This window comes from Etheostoma cragini, chromosome 6 (assembly GCF_013103735.1).
Source record: "Etheostoma cragini isolate CJK2018 chromosome 6, CSU_Ecrag_1.0, whole genome shotgun sequence".
Lineage (NCBI taxonomy): Eukaryota > Metazoa > Chordata > Actinopteri > Perciformes > Percidae > Etheostoma > Etheostoma cragini.
The window spans coordinates 9,166,447-9,185,933 of NC_048412.1; the positions used below are offsets into that span (position 1 = coordinate 9,166,447).

Sequence of the window (19,487 nt, forward strand, 5' to 3'; positions counted from 1 at the left end):
ACAACACCCTGCTGATGTCACGAGCATTAACATTATACACAAGAGTATTACCAAGACAACAGTCAAGATACATTATACAAAATATAATGTAGCGTTTTACTACAAGTACACTCTGTATGCTGCACCTGGCCTAAAGAAAGGGTTGTATGTGAACACAACTGCAGAATATATCTGAACGTTGAACTGATTTCCAGCTCTTCCCTGAACAGAATGAGATGTGAAGTCTACTCACCACCAGTTCCATAAATGCATGTACATTTATGGCAATTATGAGGAATGCAAGGGAAATAAATACTGTTATATGTAAATGGATGCATTGAGTATTGTATTGAAATAAAAACAACTTGCCCATAGACATTGTGTAATAACATCACAGTTTACTGGTACATTTCCAATATCATCTGTACAGATGCAGTAAAGAACACTTCTTTCACTGTAGTATAACAGTATCCTAGACACAACAGAACAGAATAGACATAAATCTGATGTTGCAGGATTCCCCCCCAACCCTCCTTATCGTATATAAATACTATTCAACATTGTTATTCAGTCAAGTATTGCAAATTGTAGAATACATTAATATAAATACAATGTATAGCAAAAACAAAAGACGCTTTAAGATCTCTTCCCTCCTGATAGACTGAGCATTTAATTTTTCACAACTATCTTAACAGAAGGACGCCACATGACAAGACAACATGTATTAACATAGGTATCTTGATGATGATGATGAAGCTGCACTCAAAAAAAGAGTGAAAGGTTTCAATCCGTCTCAGCTGGATTCAGCCACTGAAGCGTAGATCACAGAGTCGTCGTCCTCTCCGGTTTTGAACCTGAGGATTAAAGTCAGATTATTTGTGGATTTGAACCATACTGCAGCCTGCATGTGACTGCTCTGCTGGCAGAATCCATGCCGAACATACAGAGGATTTAACCCAGCAATCTCTTCATTCATAAACTCTTTATATTACAGCACATTTAACCTGAAATAAACTAAATTACACTGTGTTGTCTCTACGTGCATTTCTGTAAATGTGTGATTTTAATGACCTGAACAGAAGATTACATTCTATGATTTCAAACTAGATTATATATCTAGACTGAGGATCTGAAATGTAAGGAGATAAAAAATGAATAAAGCAATGAGAGAAAATATGAAATATGAGTCGAATCATTTCTCAGAGTTTGATGGTGTTTTCAGACTGAAGTTGAAGTAAACCCAATATGATTCAGAAGTGGTGGGATTGCAAATAAAGTCAATGCAAATTTGCTCTCGGCAGTGCGAATCGAGACAAAGAAGTGATTATTAATAAAAATTTGAGCAAAACAAAACACCTACTTAGATGATTTCAGTGTGAGAAAGTGAAAAAGGAGACTTTGTTAACATTTCTTTGGTGGGTTAGGGAATGGTACAGGGGAAGTGTACTGATGATAATATAAAATCAGTCCAAGGTCCATTATATTTCAAAAGTTCTTCTTTTGTAACTTTGTTTTTTTAAGACCTCCCAGTACCAATGGGCTAAAGGCTACCAACGTGAACTTGACTGGCAGTGAGTAATGAGGTGCATAATAAGGTCCATTTGGACAGTAAACCTGGAGTCCGGTGCCACTCTGCTGTTGTTTGTGTGATGTGGAAGACCGGGGTTTCTGGGTTTAAAGGTCACCGTTGAGTACGTGACCTCATCTTCATACGATGTGGGGACCTGAGGTGAGAGGAGAGGAGTCATTCATTCAAAGATCGGATTGTTGTGAGTGGAGATGTTACGTTGAACATTCATGTTTGTGCACCCTATTTACATCAGGTTTAACCTATGCCATGGTCTAAAACCCTTTTACATATGCATTTTTCCGTACCATCCATGGGAGAAATAAATGGGAAATTAACTTCCAGAACCCAAGGTCTCTCAGATAGGGGGGGGGGGGGACTGTTGAGCTCTATGTGTCATGTCTCGTTTAACTTCCTGCCTTGTGTGTTTTCTCGCCTTTGTGATTGTCTGTCCTACCCTGATGTGTTTAACCTGTCCCTTGTTTTCACCCTCCTTTTCTCCTTTTCTGTATATGTCAGACACTGAAACAAGACAATTGGTCTGTGTATCTTCTAGTGTTAATCTAGTGTTCTTGGTGTTTTGGATTCAGCCTTTAGTTTATTAATGCTCTCTTTTTGTTCTGCCAATCTGCCTGGCCGGTCTTCTGGGTTCTCCTTTTAAACCCTCGAACTGTGACAGTAAGCATGTGCTTTGGCTCCACTAAACTTTCTGGTAATAAATGTGAAAAGTAATGTGAAGTTCAAGTAAGGAAGAACATTTCACTATTGGGAAACACCACAGGAAACAGAGACATCTCCCTTCCAATTGTTGGGACTCTTGCAAAAGGTCATGTGGTCACCTTTTTCTCTGCCCGGGTCCTCTGTTTCAGCCTGTCAATAAATGGGAGAACAAAAACTTACAACAGAGCCTTTTATAATTGTTGCTCAATCTTTGATGCCATATTTTAGAGACGCCGTTCTGTAATAACGGGAAACCCAGCAGCTTGATACTTCTATAAACTGTTGCTCAGTACACAAACATTTCACTGTTTTCACTGTGATAGAAGTGAGCTGTAGAATTATTAGTAGATGGAAAAAAAACGTTTTAAGACATTTCTTAATCTGCCATGACTCACGATAATGTGTCTTTGCAAATCCAGTAAGTACATAATAGCCTATGGGGAATTTTTTTGAATAGATACTATTGACATAACCATTAAAATGTTAATACAGATCACCATTCAATATGTATCACACAGCTCCAATATATCCAAAATAATCAACATATTCAATGTATTAAAATACCAGCCAATCCATCCATATATACAGTATGATCCATAAATACATATATACATACATATACATAGGAGAAGTGAGTGCGTAGTTAAAGTGCCTGCTAGTTAAAAGTGTCACACGTAGTGCCTGCCGTGACACATGCAGCCATGACAACATTTAGTGAAAACCCTCAAAAACGTTACACAACATGTGGAAAAATAAATGCTTACAGTAATAATGACGGAAGTCATTCAGTCACGTTCACTAACATCGACTCACCAGAACAAAAGAAGAAGTAGAAGAAGTGTCACAAAAATCAAGACTCCAAATCCAGCTAAGATAGGGAAGAACAGGCTTCCTGGGGAGAAACACACACGTTAGACACACAAGTATCCAGAACTTCTGTTATATAAAATTCAGATCACATTTCAGCGGTAGTAGATGAAGATGACACAAACCATGGTCCTTTTCCTTCAATGCGAGCAGCACCGCAGTCGAGTTGTTTTGCCCCAGTGGGTTCCTGGCCTGGCACAGGTAGAGTCCGGTGTGGGACGCCTCCACAGAGGGGAGAGACAGCACCTGTCCTGAGCCCACCTGGATCAGGGAGCTGAAACTGGAACCAGAAGCCTTGTACCAGGTGTAGTTGTCTGCTGCAGGGTTAGCAGCACAGCTGCAGCTCAGATTCACACTGCTGCCTTCAGCAACATGTGGCGGGTCCATTGAAACGGAAAGGTTCTCTGGACGGTCTGGAAAAGAAAATCCAAACATGCACATGTTAACAGCTTTATTCTAAGATGAGGGAGTGCTCTCACTGTAGATAATATGAGATAATCTAACAGAGAACTAGTCTGTGTCCACTTCCAGGGTTGCTCCACTGCCACCAGGCATTTTATTTGTATGCAGTGTTATTTGTCTCTGCAGTGTAAATCCAGACAGCTAGCTAGACTATCTGTTCCATCTGAGTTTTCTGTTTCACGACTGAAACAACCGTTTGAACTGAAACAACCGTTTGAACGTACACGTTTGAACGTACACGTTCCACCAAAGAATGAGAAATACCCTGCGTGTCAAAATGATGTGCTTTCATCCACAACTCAATGCAAGTTCAAACCAAGACGTTTGTACCCAGACTTCTCAGCGTGACATACTTACAGTAGACATCAAGCTGAACCTCCGTGGAGTTAATCCGGGCGATGCCCCTCCAGCTGATGTTATTCCAGGCCTGACAGTAGTACAGCCCCCCGTGGCTGGGCTGGACGTCAGAGATGGTGTGATTCTGTCCTGAACTGATGAAGTGTCCGTCTTTATACAGGCTGTATCCACTTAGCGTCACAGGTGGGTTGGCCTCACTGCTGCAGGTGAAAGTCACCAAACTTCCTTTGACTACTGATCGATTCATTGACAACTTGACTTTCCTGGGAGCATCTGATTGAAAGAAGTTGAGGATGTTATCCTCACAGAGTTAACAAATTTATCCTAGCCTTAATCACTGTAAGTGAATTACAATTAAAAGTGACTTGTGGAAAAAGATGCGAGTAAGTCACTGCATGAAGCATAGATGATATACATTAAAAATACATTACTATTTTCTCAACTCTAAATGAAGCTCCATGGAAAGGAGGTTAAATAAAATCCCAATGTACCACAGGCACACTTTGTTTTCTGTCGTCATTCATCTACACTACACAACCAAAACACTCAAGCATTTATAGGGGGAATTTTAAGCTTTGAAATAACCAAGACACTGCAACTTGAGCTCTGAAATGTTTTGTGATTTATGTTGTAAGTTATTCACATACTTACATTGAACACTCAGAGCCACAGAGGCAGATCTGGCCGTCTCCTGTCCCAGGACGGCACAGTGGTACCTCCCAGCATCCTCTCTCCCGGCCTGGAAGACAGGATTTGGTACACGTTGTCCATCTTTGAACCAGACAATGTTTACAGGTGTGAGACAACCTGACACACATGTCAACGTGACAACGTCTCCCTCTGTCACAGTGCTCGGCTGTACGACAGCAGTCAACTCTGATTAAGAAACAGAAGCAAAAAAAATTTCACTAAATTCTAAATAGCTAATTCACAAGAAACATACCTTAATTCCTATTATTTAGTTATTACCTTTTACGGACAAGCGAGCAAATGTTTTACTTCTCCATCTGTTGAGCGTTGTCAAAAAATTAAAAAAGTATGCGCCTTCATCACTGTGTTGTACATCATTGATCTTCAGTTTGCAGTCACTCCACTGGTTGCCCACATATTGAAAGTGGTTTGGGGGTGATGGGATTTGTGAAAGGAGAAACAGCTTCCAATCTCCATCTACATACAGGGCTTTAGACCAGCTGGTTGAAGTGACAATATGACCAAAAGGATAGTCATACTCGCACTTAATAACTACTGACGTCCCTTTTACAGCACACTCATCTTCGACGGTCACCCTCCAGTCTCCACTCCACACGCCTTTGGGGGAAAATAAAAAAAGATACAGTCAAATACATTTGGCCGTAGGTATTTTACCCAAAGGATTTGGCAAAAGGATCCATAAAATACTCAAATTAGATTGTGTGAAATGTATACATTGGTTTTCAAAGTTCTAAGCAGCAGTGGCATAATCTTTACATTGCAGCTATTACTTTTTTAAAACACGTTTTTACAAAAATGTGTTTCCTTACCTGGCGATATTATTACCAGAATAATCAGAATAAAATGTTCCATTGTTAGAAATCAACCTGCAACATCATGACACAGATGAATATACAGTCTAAAAAAATAAACATTTTTGTGCACGTAAATATAATGGTACTCACACACTGAAGACTTCAGATGGATTGCTTTGCACATTCCTGAGGGTGATTTTTGTGAAAAAGCAGAAGTTGGAGGGTGTGTACCTCCCTGCTTCCTCTTATCATATTGTCATCCCATTCAGAGTGCTCGTTATGTAAAGTTGGGAAACCTCACACACAGTAATATGGTCTGAATCTGAACACACACACACACACACACACACACACACACACACACACACACACACAAGCACGCATAAAAGGGAGCTGGGATGTGGGTAAACAAGACTGGGACATTGGATCCATTGGTTACATACCAGTTGGTTATAAATGTATTATAGACACTGTGGAGACACAACAGGCAACAGCCGTGCGAAGCAGCACCTTCACTTCCTCCAAATGTTCCTGGGTGTCTACAGCTTAAAGGTGCCCTGCCACACGTGTTTCAGTCCTTTGTGGTAATGTCTGAAGTTCTACCGTGCACTCTGTAAATTTACACATTTTTCATTTCTTTCTCCATGGCATATCTTTTGATTTTCATGTAAAATATGGTGACCTATGAAGACCTCCAGGTACAGTAGTTCACTCCCAAGAGGTGTTTCTCTGGGTATGGTTCTCTAATACTATTATTATTTGACTATGCCTGATGATGATCTTTGATAGATCAAAACAAATGAAGCTAGGAGCTGTCGGTGTGATGATCTGTTGTCTGTTTTATTGTCTGTATTATTAGGGCATCATGAACACTTTGACTAAGCAGGGACTTATTAATATCTTGGAACAATGTCCACTGCAGCTCCACACAGACAGGAAATGTCCTAAGTACAAAATAGTGATACATTTCTTTTGCATCATGTGGGTTAGAGAGCCAGATACAAAAAATAGGTTAGTGGTTTAGTAAATGCTTGTGATGTTGTAGTGACATGCAATACAAGAAAAAGGTTGAGAAATAGAATTTGTAGTTTGTTCCTATTGTGAAGTTTAACCAGCGAGTTAAAGGCCTTAATTCCAGTCAGTGAGATTTCAAAATTACCAAAATGCAGCGGTGATGTTTTATTTCCCCACATTTTTGTAAGACTGTTGTCTGCTGTGGGAGATACCGTAATTGGAAGGACAAATGAGCACACCAACAATGCCATCACAAAAGATTAAATGTAGTAAATCAAATCAGATTAAATAGACAAATAAGTAACTTTTTTTAAATACATTTATTCTCATTTTTTATTGGTCAAATAACATTGAATAAAAAAGGAAATGCGTGCTGATGTTTTTGATTACATGTCTTTTTTGCCATCATATTTTTCTTCTGTTAGCAATGCATGCTAAAGAACCAAACATAACAGACTATCAAGATTCCATGTCTTATTTTACATCTTCAAAACCAAAATTTGATTTTCATTAAATTCGTCCAAACAAGTGCATTGTATCCCTCTAGTATTACTGCTACTACACTTTTTTTTTACTGTCAGCCATTTTCTTATTCATTAATGCTGTTAGTTTGTGAGCTTCAAAAATGGCAACATACATTCAAGCTACACGATTGTTAGTGTAATGTTTTAAACCACAGCGTGTAGTTTTGCATTATTGCTGGCTTTGCTTACTCTACAGAAGCATGGAGAGACTGATTTAAAGGTATAATATGTAACCCTAACACACAGCGTTCACAGTTGAATCACAGGAATAAAATGTTTTCTGATTGTTCACAGCGGTTACATTCTAAAACACAAATACACCCACTAACACCTCAGCGGGAAGGTGCTGCATTGCCAGATTTTGTGTGAATGCAAAGCTTGGGAATACCTGGAATAAGAACAAGTGGTACAATCCGCGTGCTGATAATAGCTGGGGGTTACACAACCATGTGAGGGCCAAAACACTCTGTCTGTGAAGCCCAGAAACGTCCCGCTCAAAGAAATACTTCTAGTAGATCATAAGTAATCATTGAGAAGAATTACTGTTGTATTAGTCTATACATCTTACCTACTAATCCCACATATTATACCTTTAATGGAAGCAAGCTATTTCAATCAAATAAATGTAGCAGCATGAACAATCCAAATAAGCCTGGTAACAATTTCGAACATTGTTTAATATAGTGTAGAAAATCACGTGTCAATCATGTGTTTATAGATGTTCATTGAATTTTCTACATGTTTCTTACACTAACATGTCTTTGAACCTCATTTGTATTGGAGACAAATATGTTTGAACACAAATGGTTTTCACTTTTTAATGGTCAAAGGATGCAAAAGATGCTGTAGTAACCATACTGTGTCATTGACATGTACATGTAGCTATCAAGAGTAATCGATATTCCGTCGTATTCCACTTTAGGGATTGCTCCAGTGTTGCAGGAAATTGTGTTATCTGTGTTTTCCGTTTCCTTCTGCTTTCTTTGTGTTGGAATTTTAAATTTGGTGGATTTAAGAGGACTATTGTTGACTCGACTGCTCCTCAGATGTCTGCAGGGTTAATTGAGACAGCTAGCTAGACCACATGTCCAATCTGAGTTTTTGCTTGCACAACTATTTTGCAGCGGCTCTGTGCGGAGTATAGTACCGCCCATGACCATTCTGATTGGTTTAAAGAAATGCCATTAAACCAGTTTTCACACAGTTTTCATCTCATCCCAGAATGCTATGTGGCGTAGCCAGACCCTCCTTCAGCGCGCTTTGGAGGAAGGTCTGGCAAAGCAAGACTAACTAAAGAGCTACAATGGATATTGCCTGTACAGCGTATATGAATACAAGCAAAATGGCCAACAAGGTGAATTTTTCTGTTTTTGTAATTGTTTTGAAGCATTTCTGCTTCCTTAGGCAGCATACAGTGGTAAGATGCATAGATAAAAAAGGGAAAGACATGCAACACAGGTCTGGTGAACCATTGAGAATCCATAACAACATGTCTGACCCAGAACAGCCAACGGCATCGTCAGCGCTCACTAGGATTCCCTCCCTGTCCTACAGCGTGACTGTGAAGTGATTGGTTCACATGGGGAGGCTGTTGTGTTGTTCAGCTGAGAGAGAAGATGGGAAACGTCAGTGGAGAATATTAGAGCCAATCAGAACAAAGTTAACCTTGAATAGAACAGAGCACATTGCTTTCAGCTCTTTGCATTTTCTTTGGGTGTTGCACCACTGAGACTCCATTATTAAGATAAACAGGTAACATTTTATTTTTTAATTTACTTTTGTGTGGCTTTTTGTTCATCTTTTGGTGAAACAACTTTGCTTGATTCCTTTAGAAACCTCCTTGATTTTCACAGTAGGACTCATATTGTAAGTGGGGTGATCATAGTACTGATGTGTTCCCATGTATATATTCTGTATTGACCATTTTAAGTACAATATACATAAAACTGGAAAAATAAAACTGGAAAAAAGCGTACCTCTGAGGTTTGTAAACGACAATACTGAGACTTGCCTTTTTCCTTCTCCTGGTCAGTGGAGACGCTGGTGCAGTAAAGTGTAAACAACTTTGGAGGAATCCTTCGGCTTTTTATCACCACCCACTGGCAGATTGTGGACCTGCACCTGGTCCACACTGAACCAACACAGCAACAACAAACAGCCCCCGTTACAGTTCATCTGGACATCTGACTTAGATCAAATCATAAAAGCAGCTCTTCATTTTGCTCCAGAACCATTAAAATGTTCTAATGTCCAAAACTGGGATGAGAAATTCATTGGGACTCCAGTAAACTGGAGGAAGGTGTTGGATGTCACAGACGAGAGTAAAGACAGAGGAAAAGACAAGGAGTGGGAAAGTGTAAGGAGACCAGAGAGAAGGTGATGAAAGGAAGATAAAGAAGAAAGCAAGAGGGCCAATGTGGTTGTAAAATAGAAGCAAGACATGAAACAGTCGATTGTTGCTGTGGTCAGCAGCTCAGACGGGTGGTGGAAATGGGAAGAAGGAGAGATGTGAAACCGACAGAGAGAGAAAGGGAGAGAGAGCGGGAAAGAAAGAGAGAGAGAGAGAGCAGGTGGGGGAGGGAAACAGAGAAAGATAAAGAGAGTAGTTCAGGGGGCAAGAGAAAGTGGCAGACATAGATGAAGATGGTGTGTACCTGGACAACTTGGAATAGTGGACAGTGATGTAGTTAGGGGCGGGGCTGTGAGTTTCAACTTCTGTGATTGGTGGAGCATCCTTCAGCGGAACGATGGCCGGGTGGCCGCTGTCACTCAAGTCGTCTGGCTCCTCCTGTGTACGCACACACAATACATTTGGATTATTTGTAACATGCTGACATTCTGTTCCAGAGTTGTACAAGACTCTCAGACTGGGGACTGAGTTGCGTACCGGTATGTCGGACATCTTGCCCTTTCTCACTGGAAAGGTCTGTTGGGCTGACTCATAGAACATGGTGTCAGCTGTCACTGAGGGACGCTGGGGTGACACACACACACACACACACACACACACACACACACACACACACAGACACACACACACACACACACAGAACAAGACAAAAAGTCAATAATAATAATAATAATAATAATATATCTTTATTTCACCAATAGGTCCATAGGAGGAAAATCCTTTATTTAAACTTTCAGCTCCAGGTAACCAAACACAGAAGCTGCTGAGACATTTTAAGACTGAATTACAAATTATGGAACAATACGTAGTGTACCTTGTTTGCTACTTCTCCTGAATCCATGTCAACTCTGTGCATGTTCTTACTGTGAAAAAGCACGGACAATATTGTCAAACTACAACCAAGTGACGGCTCATATCACAAAAGGAATGCTAACAAACTTTTTTTTTTTTTAAATCATGTGGAAAGGTTACAGAAATGGCAGTGAGTAAATAGCTGTGTGCTTCCTGTCACCTGATCATAATGGCCACTGTGAGAGTGATGAGTCCAGCAGACACGCCTACTGCTGACGCCAAGGCAATGACCTTAAGACGGCCTGCCAGGGGGAGGGTAATAAAGGTTATCAACATGACTAGAAGCAAGAACAAAAGGGGGGGAATGAGAAATAACATGAGATGAATAAAAATAGTACACTAGATATCAAAATAGAAACAGAGAAATTGACCATGCAGACGTCTAGACCTGTGTTTCCAGTTCAGATTTCCAAACCCAACTCCACTATTTCAGCTGTCTAGACTTAAATAGTAGTTTTCCACAACACCTCATCACCCCCTTCTCTTTCCTCATAGTGAGAGGGCTTTACATGACTCACAATGACTCATAGAAAAACAGTCAGAAACCATGAGACTATACATGATGAAGGCCGGACCTCATGTTGCGATTGTGAAAGGGAGGTTTTATCACTCGTCATTTCAAACCCACAGAAACCTATCCAAACATCCCTCAGAGGAACACACTTTTTGGGTCACTGTCTGAGATAATCAGAAACATAGATGTAAAAATGGGGAAGGGGCGTTTCACTGAGGTTATCAGTGACACCTCATCTCTTCCATTACACTTGTTAAAGTGACAACGGCATGCACTAAAACTCAAAATGGACATTTCAGTAAGCGCAGGGCAGTGTCAGGGAACAGTTGTCAGCGGAGATGAACCACTAAAGGTCTTCAAACAAAGCATGAAGAGCACCACATGACAAATTCTGTTGTAAAAAGATTTTGTCTCAAAACATTTTGTGGGGAAGCTATTTCCAAGGGGAAATCTTCTAGTGCACAGGGACCATATACTTTCAAGAGCCGAGTCCTGCAAGTAGCTCTGAGAGGCTGTTTTTAGGCACCCTTTGAGCTAAATGCTGGCACTGAAAATGCTAACATGCGGATGTTTGGCAAGTATATTCTTTACCATGTATAAACAATGGACAAATGAAATATATGTCCTGATGATGACGTTAAAGTTGAAAGAAAATTTACGATTTTTCAGTGAAAGGTCAGTGTATTTTGTTATTGTGTAATTTTGGTGTTTTAAAGGGTTATGCTACACCAACAAACTTACTAACCCATCAACCCAGCCATATACCAGAACCTCACCTCTGTTCTTTTTTAATCAGTAACTTTAAAAATGACTAATTTAATCAGTGGCGTCTGGTGGCTTTGATGTGTTATGTTAAACAGGCCTGTCTGATAGCAAGGTAAAGTGGTGAAAATTTTCTTAATACACCTAAACTTAAACTGTTTTCTTTAAGATGACCTTTTGTAGGTGGCTAACATGTGTTAGCTGCTGCCACCATCCACAGCAGAACTTTTCTTTATTTCCATGCCTGTCCTCCATTTATGCTGACCATGCGGACCACCATTTACTGTAGGTAATACACTAACTGCAGATGAGTGCCTCGTACAACCCCACTTGAGAACAACAGCACTATCCTAAGAGTTCACCAAAGTTATTACAATTCACCCTGAGAGGGACATAAAATCCATTCAATAGCTTCGAGACATTTCACTGAAAACTGTGGAACTTCATGGTGGCACTAGAGGAAAGGTCAGTGGAGGTTTCATCCTTTGGAGAACATAAATGTGTATACAAAATATCATAACAATCCATCAGATAGTTGCTGACATATTTCACACCAGAACTGTGCCAACAAACACAAAATTGATAAAACACATGTAGACAGGTCAGCAAAAGTCAAAGAAGTGTCCGTGCATGAATCCTTGTATACCTCTGACTCTCACAGTGAGGACAGGAGAGCTGTGGGCTCCGATTCGATTCCTGGCCTCGCAGTAGTACTGGCCGCTTTCTCTGGGGCCGACCTCTGAGAAGGTGAAGACAGGACCAGACTTGGTGCCCCACGCTGCATGGAGCACAGAACGAGAAGATCAGCTGACTGTTTCAGACACAAACCAACAGACAGTCCAGAGGCACACAGAGCAGGACACTGACTTCAAACATTTAGCACAGGTGACAGAGGTAGGTATTGATGATTTTCGTAATGTTAACCTTGAGTGGAACCACATTTTTACGATGCTAACATTGTACACTGCCCCCGTCCAGAGCTAAGCGGTGCCATGTGAAGTTGTCCACTGCAGGGTTGGCTTGACTGCTGCAGGTCAGGGTCAAAGGTCGGCCAGCATCCACCACACTGGAGGGACGAGCTAGAACTGAGGTGTTCTTAGGAGGGTCTGGAGAGAGAGGAACAGAAAGACAGTCTGTCATGTAAATGATGTTCTGCAAAGAGACAGGGTGAAGGGAACAGGTAGGGTGAGAAGGAGAGAAACGATAGAGTTATCAAGAAGAGGAGGGGTACCAGAGCATCCGACTCCTCCTTTCCAACAAGATAACTGAGCAGTAGGTCATCAGGACAATAAAGTATTTACACAAACAGGCAAAAGACAAACTCATAACAAAGTTATCTCAATCGAGCAATCCAGACGGCCTGGAAAAGTAATACACCCTAACAACACACACACACACACACACACACACACACACACACACACACACACACACACTACTTACAAAGTATAGTGAGTGTAGCAACAGGGGAGGCTTGGTATCCAAAGCGGTTCCAGGCTGTACAGTAGTACTGACCAGCAAGGTGAGCACGCACTGATGGGAAGGTCAGGTTCTGGGAGCTTCCTTTAGCCAACACCTGGTCACCTAGGATACGGAACCAAGCATACCTGCAGGAGGGAGGATGGTAATGATGATGATGATGATGATGATGATGAAAATGATTATAGGAATGGGCCATTTGCAATTTTTCCTTGATAATTCCTCTAGTTAAGTTCTCTCCTTGTAAAAAGCTACAGACTCAGATATGGCACATCCTAAGGAAAGCTCGTTGTGGGCCTGGCTCTGGGGGCTGTAATTCTGCACCAAGGCTGGATTTGGGGAAAGAGACTTCAGATATGGTGTCAGGTGACCACTAAGGCCTACATAGAAGCATCTAAAGAGCACAATGTCTTGTGCCCTTTAAAGCAAAGTGAAAGTCTGACTTAGGAAAGTTAAGATCTAATTGAATACAATAGAAAAAGCCAAAAAGGGCACTGATAATAAAAACAACATCCCCATCATGTATTCATCCATTTTCGTGAAGTATGGATTATACCTGCTGGCAGGAGGGTGGGCGTGGCTGACACAGCTCAGGTTAACGGATGAGCCTTCTCTGATGTCAGATGGAGGGCTCACCAGCACACGCGTGTTTTTTGGAGAATCTAAACAGGCAGAGAGAAAACCAGAAGCAACGTTACGTCATGTTCAATTTTTAAATTTGACGTTTAGTCCAACGCACCATCAATCCATTTAAGTGACCAACAGCTTCTCATAGAAGAATACAGAGTGGAATGGAGGCAGCACTGGTGCCTAACCAACATGCATAGTGTCTGATAAAGTCTAAAGTTGATTAACATACTGTATATGATAAAGAACAGCAGCAAGTCCTCACTTGTGAGCATGTGGAACCAGTGAAAAGTGACTACAAAATAGTTTCAGATTCCTTTTCTGTTGACTGACTAATCAATTAATTGGCAAAATTGCATTTTGATGCATATTCTTAACAAAAGTAAAAGTATTGAAAGTCAGCGGTTTGGGTTTGTATGTCTTCCTTTGTAATCCATTCAACAGAAAAATCCCATTATGACTAGAGTTTAAAGTAGAGTTTTTGCCTGATCAGTTAACCCAAACTAAACTTTTTTTTACTTAAACTGTTACTAAACAGATTAACTTAACAGGACCTGAAATATAAACGTACAACAAGACTTAACATGGGTTTACAAAAGTTGTTGTTGCCCTCAAAATGAAATTCTGATCCAAGCAAGTAGTTTTGATTCTGAAATGTGCAAGTGGAGCAATGCAAACATCCAACAAACTTACAGGTGACATTGAGTAGCAGCGGATTGGAGCGGTCTGTGCCCAGTGAGTTGCGTGCTACACAGAAGTACTCTCCTCTGTCCGTGTATATGAGGTGGGACAGGCGGAGCTGAGGCCTAAAACTGTCTGGGATGCTGCCACTCTCCATGTCTGGGGAGCAGGTAAAGACGTGGGAAAATTAGTGCACACACAATCATGATCTAAAGACAATAAAACATCACAATTTTTCTTCAAAGATCCTGCAATTCCAGGGAAAGATTCCAAAGCTACAGTTGTTTATAACTGTCCAAGGAAAACGGGATCCTACTCTGCTTCAACAAATCATTAAAGGACCTTCATCTATCCAAAAGGCAGGACAACGTTCACATTACCGCATGCATGTCATCAAGCAGTCGGCTCCGATCCATTGAACAGTAAGTGTCCTGTCATCATATGCTGCATATTGGTGAACACACATGCTGTCCTGTACCTTTGAACCATGCGAAGCTTTCCACCGGTGGAGCTGCGTCACTACTGCAGGTGAGGGTGACTGACTCCCCCTCTGACACCTCCCCTACTGGAAAGACTGCTATGGAGGTTGAGCGTGGACCGTCTGTAGGGGAAAAGAGGAAAAAAAACGGGAAAAGAAGGATATACAAGGAAGAAAAGGGGACAAAGAGGACAGAAAGGAAAGGAAAGTGGAGATGAAATACTGCAAAATGTAAGTGCAGTTTACGCTATATAAAACATAATTCCACAATTTAACATTTATCAGGGCCAATGGCAGGTGTGTGCTGCCTCTGAACATTCGTTACAACACAATGTAAGAGTTACACAACTTTAAAAAAAAGGAGGCTATAAAATGTTATCTATGTGTTTGCCTTAATTTTGGATTGGTTGGCTTGTCTGAGATTACTCACATCCCAGAGCCAGCGGGAGGGATGGCGACTGCACGTTCTGGGGCGGGATTGGTCGACAGGTGTACGCGCCAGCGCGCTGCTGGTCAAAGCGGTTGATAGTCATCCATGTCTCATAGGAGCCGAGGTTCAGTCCGTTTCTGTGTGCAGAGCATCGCATTATGTCTACAGTATAGCAGACAGCAGACTTTTTAAACATAGAGTCACATGTTTGAACCCCTGCCTGGATGGCCAGAAAATACACCCTACTGTACAACAACACACCTGTACAGTGCCAGGCTTCTTCCTGGAGCAGCACATCCTCTGGCCTGGCAGCCTACAAACACAGTCTCTCCCAAGCCAAACATGTTGGCGGGCCTTGCTGGATGCACCCGGACCTGGAGGTCTGAAACACACGCAAACATTCACCCATGCACAAAAAAACACCAGCTAGGTGAGTCCAGTGCAGCTTTTGTTTGTAGAACCTACCTGTTACATCGAGAGTGATGGTGTCAGAGGAGGTCCATCTCCCCAGCGGTTGGTCCGTTTCAAACCTGAAGTGGTACTGGCCTGCATCGCTCAGCTTGACAACACGGATCTGGACTGAACAGCTGGAGTAGCTGCCCCCGATGTAGCTGTAACCCACAATTCATTTTTAATACATTCATGCCTTATTTCCCATTTACAGTGTCAGCTCTTACAAATTTCTGCATGTTTCATCCTACCGAGTGCGTCCGCGGTATGACAGGCTGATCTCGTTGGGGTCAGTGTGGTGAGTGAACTCCCTGCGACCTTCTGCAGACACACGGAACCACATGACCCGCTTCACAGTGTGGCCTGTAATAAACAAAAATGGCTGAAGAAAAAAACCAGCACAACATGATAAGGCTTTAGATTTTTCAGCGCACATTTGCTGCCTGGAACTTGGACACATGTAGCATCCAGAGCCTTTGATGGCTTTATTAATCGTAAGAGATATTTGAAAAAAAGGGCGTATACATGGCAAGACAAAGGGGTCCAGGGTGATCAGGAAGTTCAGTCAGATGATCGAAGGTTCTCTTTGGGGTCAGGAATTCATTTATTTTGAAGGCTATTTTTAAATAGAATTTTTTTTTTTGTAAACACAGGGAGAAGAAACCCACGCACAGCAGCCCAGACATTGTTCTTCAGGTTGGTTAATACATGGATTTGATACCTGATGGGTAGTCATAACGACAGGGAAGAGTGACGGTTGTTCCTGCCCACACACAGATCTCCTTCCTGGAAAATGACACACTCCACCTGCTCTCGATACCTGCATGACAGTTTGATGGTACAAACATGCAAAAATTATAAACAAAAAGAAACACAATTGCAACAATTACATAAAAGCGTGCACCTTTCAAAAACGAAGAGTCGCAAACTAAAATGCAAACAGAGTATGCACACATAAAAAGGTGTGTAAAGCCCACCAGGCTGATAGATGAAGAGCATGTCTCCACTCAGCTTTCTTTACATTTGCTATCATGTTTTTATGAAGGGCCATTTCAGGGTTCCAAACAATGCCGCAAAGTCACATCCACAAAAATAGCTTGCCATATAAAATGAGCTGCCAAAGGTTTTGGGAATACATACTTAAGGCTAAAAGAGGTGTAAAGTAAAAGTTTCCCTTCGGTGTGGCCCCTCAGCGTAAGACTTGTCAACCTACAGCTGGGATCCGCTCAGAGCGTGACACATAAAACTGAAGCAGTGAAAATGAGCCTCGATGTGCAGCCGTGGTGTCGTCCTGTGCTGCTAACTGCCTGCCTAGCTGACTACCTTGCACAAAAGACAATCAATACTTATAAATAACTTGAGAGTAAAGGCAAGGGCACCTGGCTGCAGGACCTTATGTGCATAATGGATCCTATAAGTCATTTATTTTTCAACTGTTGTCACTTGTTTTGAAGTGTGTGTGACAAATTGAGGAGAATATCTACAGTAGAATACAATACAAATATCTGACAACAAAGGAACCTGCCAGTTCACCTTTCACCCCCTTAAGTAATACAAACATACCTCTTAAACCTTGTTCAGTTAGGTTTTACACCTCATGATTAAAACACTTTGTAATTTCTGATGTATTTTTCTCTTACTTGGTAAAGCTGTAAGGATGATGCCCAGAACCAACGCACCTGCCAACATCTCCGCTGACACAAGCTCTGTAATGTCACCGGAGAAGGGGAAAAGCACAGGGATACATAGAGGTGACAACACATTATCAGGAAAGAAAAACACCTAGATGATTAAATGTGAAGCACTCACCCCTTAAAGTATCTTCATTTAACCCAGTCAGTCAGACAGAACGGGGTTTGAGGGACGCGTGCCACTCGAACCGCGATGGAGGTGAGTTCTCAGAGCGACGGGAGTTGCATTTTGATCACAACGGGGTGGTAGGAGATGGGAGGAGGAATGGAAGGGCAGAAGGAGGGGGATGAGGAAGTAACTTCAGCTTCCTTCCTATATTCTGTCTTTTAAACTTTCAACTGTTTCTGTTTTCCTTTTAAGTCCACTTCTCCCTCTGAAACAGCTTTTCAGGGTCAGTGATCTGACTTTTTGGGGATGTGACATCCTTGTGATCGTGTCACTGTCACAATGTTCTTCTGTATGTCAGTAACTCATTGACTACATCCTAACTGGACCTTGTGGAGTTTCCACTTGTTTCATAGCAACATTGCATCGGCGATAAAAGTCTAGGAACTCTTGGCAAGTGTCACACACATTTGACATCTCACATCTTTATTTGACCCATTCAAGTATTAATGAGTGCAGCTTTAACTAAATAATCATCCTGATCAATAGACATGCAGAATATTCAGTAATCAAATGAATTGCACTCTGCTCTGACATGTCACAACATTGGAGCAAACTTTGAGCATCGTGATTGACCGATTGTTAAAAAGACAAACATGTATCGTTCATTAGTCAAATTAATTCAGGCCTGTTGGCGTCCATTGGTATACATAAGTCAAGCAGGCGCAGACGCAGCAGCCCAGATGTCCTTTAATCCACTGCTCTAATTGAGATTTGTTGGCACAGAAAACTACCCACAACCAGACGTGAGGAGGTTCGAGACCTCTCAGTCAACCGTGTCCACTTAGCCTGATGAGTCTAAATGACTTTAACATCCTACCCTGCTACAACTTGGCCAATAGATGTCAGTTTAGCGGCATGACTTGGCCAATTGGCTACTTACCCTAGCTCTGACCCAAGAGTAATGATGATGTACAGTTGAACTCTTCAGTCAATCTCTATTCACAGGCATCCAAGTCAGGGAAGAAAGGGGAAGGGGGGGGAGGGGGGTTCAGAGATGATATCTTGGTCTACATCTGGAAATGAAGGCTGACGTTTTACTTGTTAGCCGACTGATCAAAGATGATGGAGGGGGGGCAGTATAAGGGATCAGTGCTGATGTTTGGAGCCATGCGCTTTTCTGTTGCTCAGGAAACAAATGGAATAGAGTGGCCTTAATAATTATTAGGTGAATAGGTAAAACTCAGTTAATGATCCTCAAGCAGTTCTTTATGTGTTTGTCATTTGTTCCTTTATTCGATAGGCAGACAGACAGGAAACAAGGGAAGAGAGAGGGCTATGACTTGCAACACAGGTCCTCTGGCTGGAATTGAAACCATGGATACTGTGGTAATGTAACCATTAGGCAATCAAGACCCCCCCCCCCCTTTAAAAAAAGGTCTGCATAATGTTCAGCTGGGAATATGACTTTAAACAGCAACTCTAATAAGGAACAGAAATTCTCTGGTCGGGAAAGTCAAAATATGATCAAAATCTGCCGGATTTGAAGTTAAATGAACACTGTATTCCAGTTCACAGATTGCTAGGTTGGATTATGGGCTGGGACCTGAAATGGGTCACAGGCCGTCCTCTATGGGTCTCCACACATGACAGGAAAAGTTTGTATGATTTAATGATTCTGGATCCCAGGGGAAAAAAAGTCATTCTGGTCTCTGGTTGAAACGTTTTAAGAACCTTCCCCCTCCAAATACTGTCTGTATTATGTTGAGTACGAAGAGTGGTGGGCTTTGAGCTTAACCTGTAACCACAGAATGACTTCAAAAGGATCACGGCACACTAATAGGTCAAAGCCTGATGTAATCTTAATCGAAAGCAGACCGGACTAAACGAATGAAGAGAAACAGATGGATGGAGCTAGATTAAGTGTGACTGACCACAAACAGAGAGAGAAAGAGGGTGAGAGAGGGGGGAATGAGAAAGTTTGAAGGGGAAGGTAGAAGAGAGGGGGGGGG

The 19,487-nt window shown here is 41.6% G+C and overlaps 1 protein-coding gene across 1 annotated transcript; it reads right to left on the reverse strand.

The window, feature by feature from the left end:
- Positions 1-723: 723 nt before the first annotated feature.
- Positions 724-17,651, reverse strand: si:dkey-33i11.1 (B-cell receptor CD22). Its single transcript, XM_034873497.1, has 27 exons — positions 17,488-17,651; positions 17,319-17,384; positions 16,400-16,498; positions 15,930-16,041; positions 15,694-15,839; positions 15,490-15,610; positions 15,229-15,365; positions 14,799-14,921; positions 14,333-14,479; positions 13,569-13,674; positions 12,977-13,140; positions 12,490-12,639; positions 12,180-12,311; positions 10,418-10,499; positions 10,220-10,268; positions 9,883-9,969; positions 9,650-9,783; positions 9,026-9,126; positions 5,473-5,523; positions 4,922-5,260; positions 4,604-4,828; positions 3,953-4,225; positions 3,259-3,546; positions 3,080-3,158; positions 2,386-2,416; positions 1,594-1,703; positions 724-833 (listed from the first exon to the last, which is right to left on the reverse strand). Exons 2-27 carry the CDS (start codon positions 17,365-17,367, stop codon positions 773-775), a joined length of 3,396 nt encoding a protein of 1,131 aa, XP_034729388.1. The 5' UTR covers positions 17,368-17,384; positions 17,488-17,651; the 3' UTR covers positions 724-772.
- Positions 17,652-19,487: the final 1,836 nt, after the last annotated feature.

Coding starts and splice junctions, on each gene's coding strand:
- si:dkey-33i11.1 (XM_034873497.1), bottom strand. CDS start 17,367: ATGTTGGCAGGTGCGTTGGTTCTGGGCATCATCCTTACAGCTTTACCA. Junction 15,840..15,929: donor TCATACCGCGGACGCACTCG/GTAGGATGAAAC, acceptor TGTGGGTTACAG/CTACATCGGGGGCAGCTACT. Junction 9,784..9,882: donor GCAAGATGTCCGACATACCG/GTACGCAACTCA, acceptor GTGCGTACACAG/GAGGAGCCAGACGACTTGAG.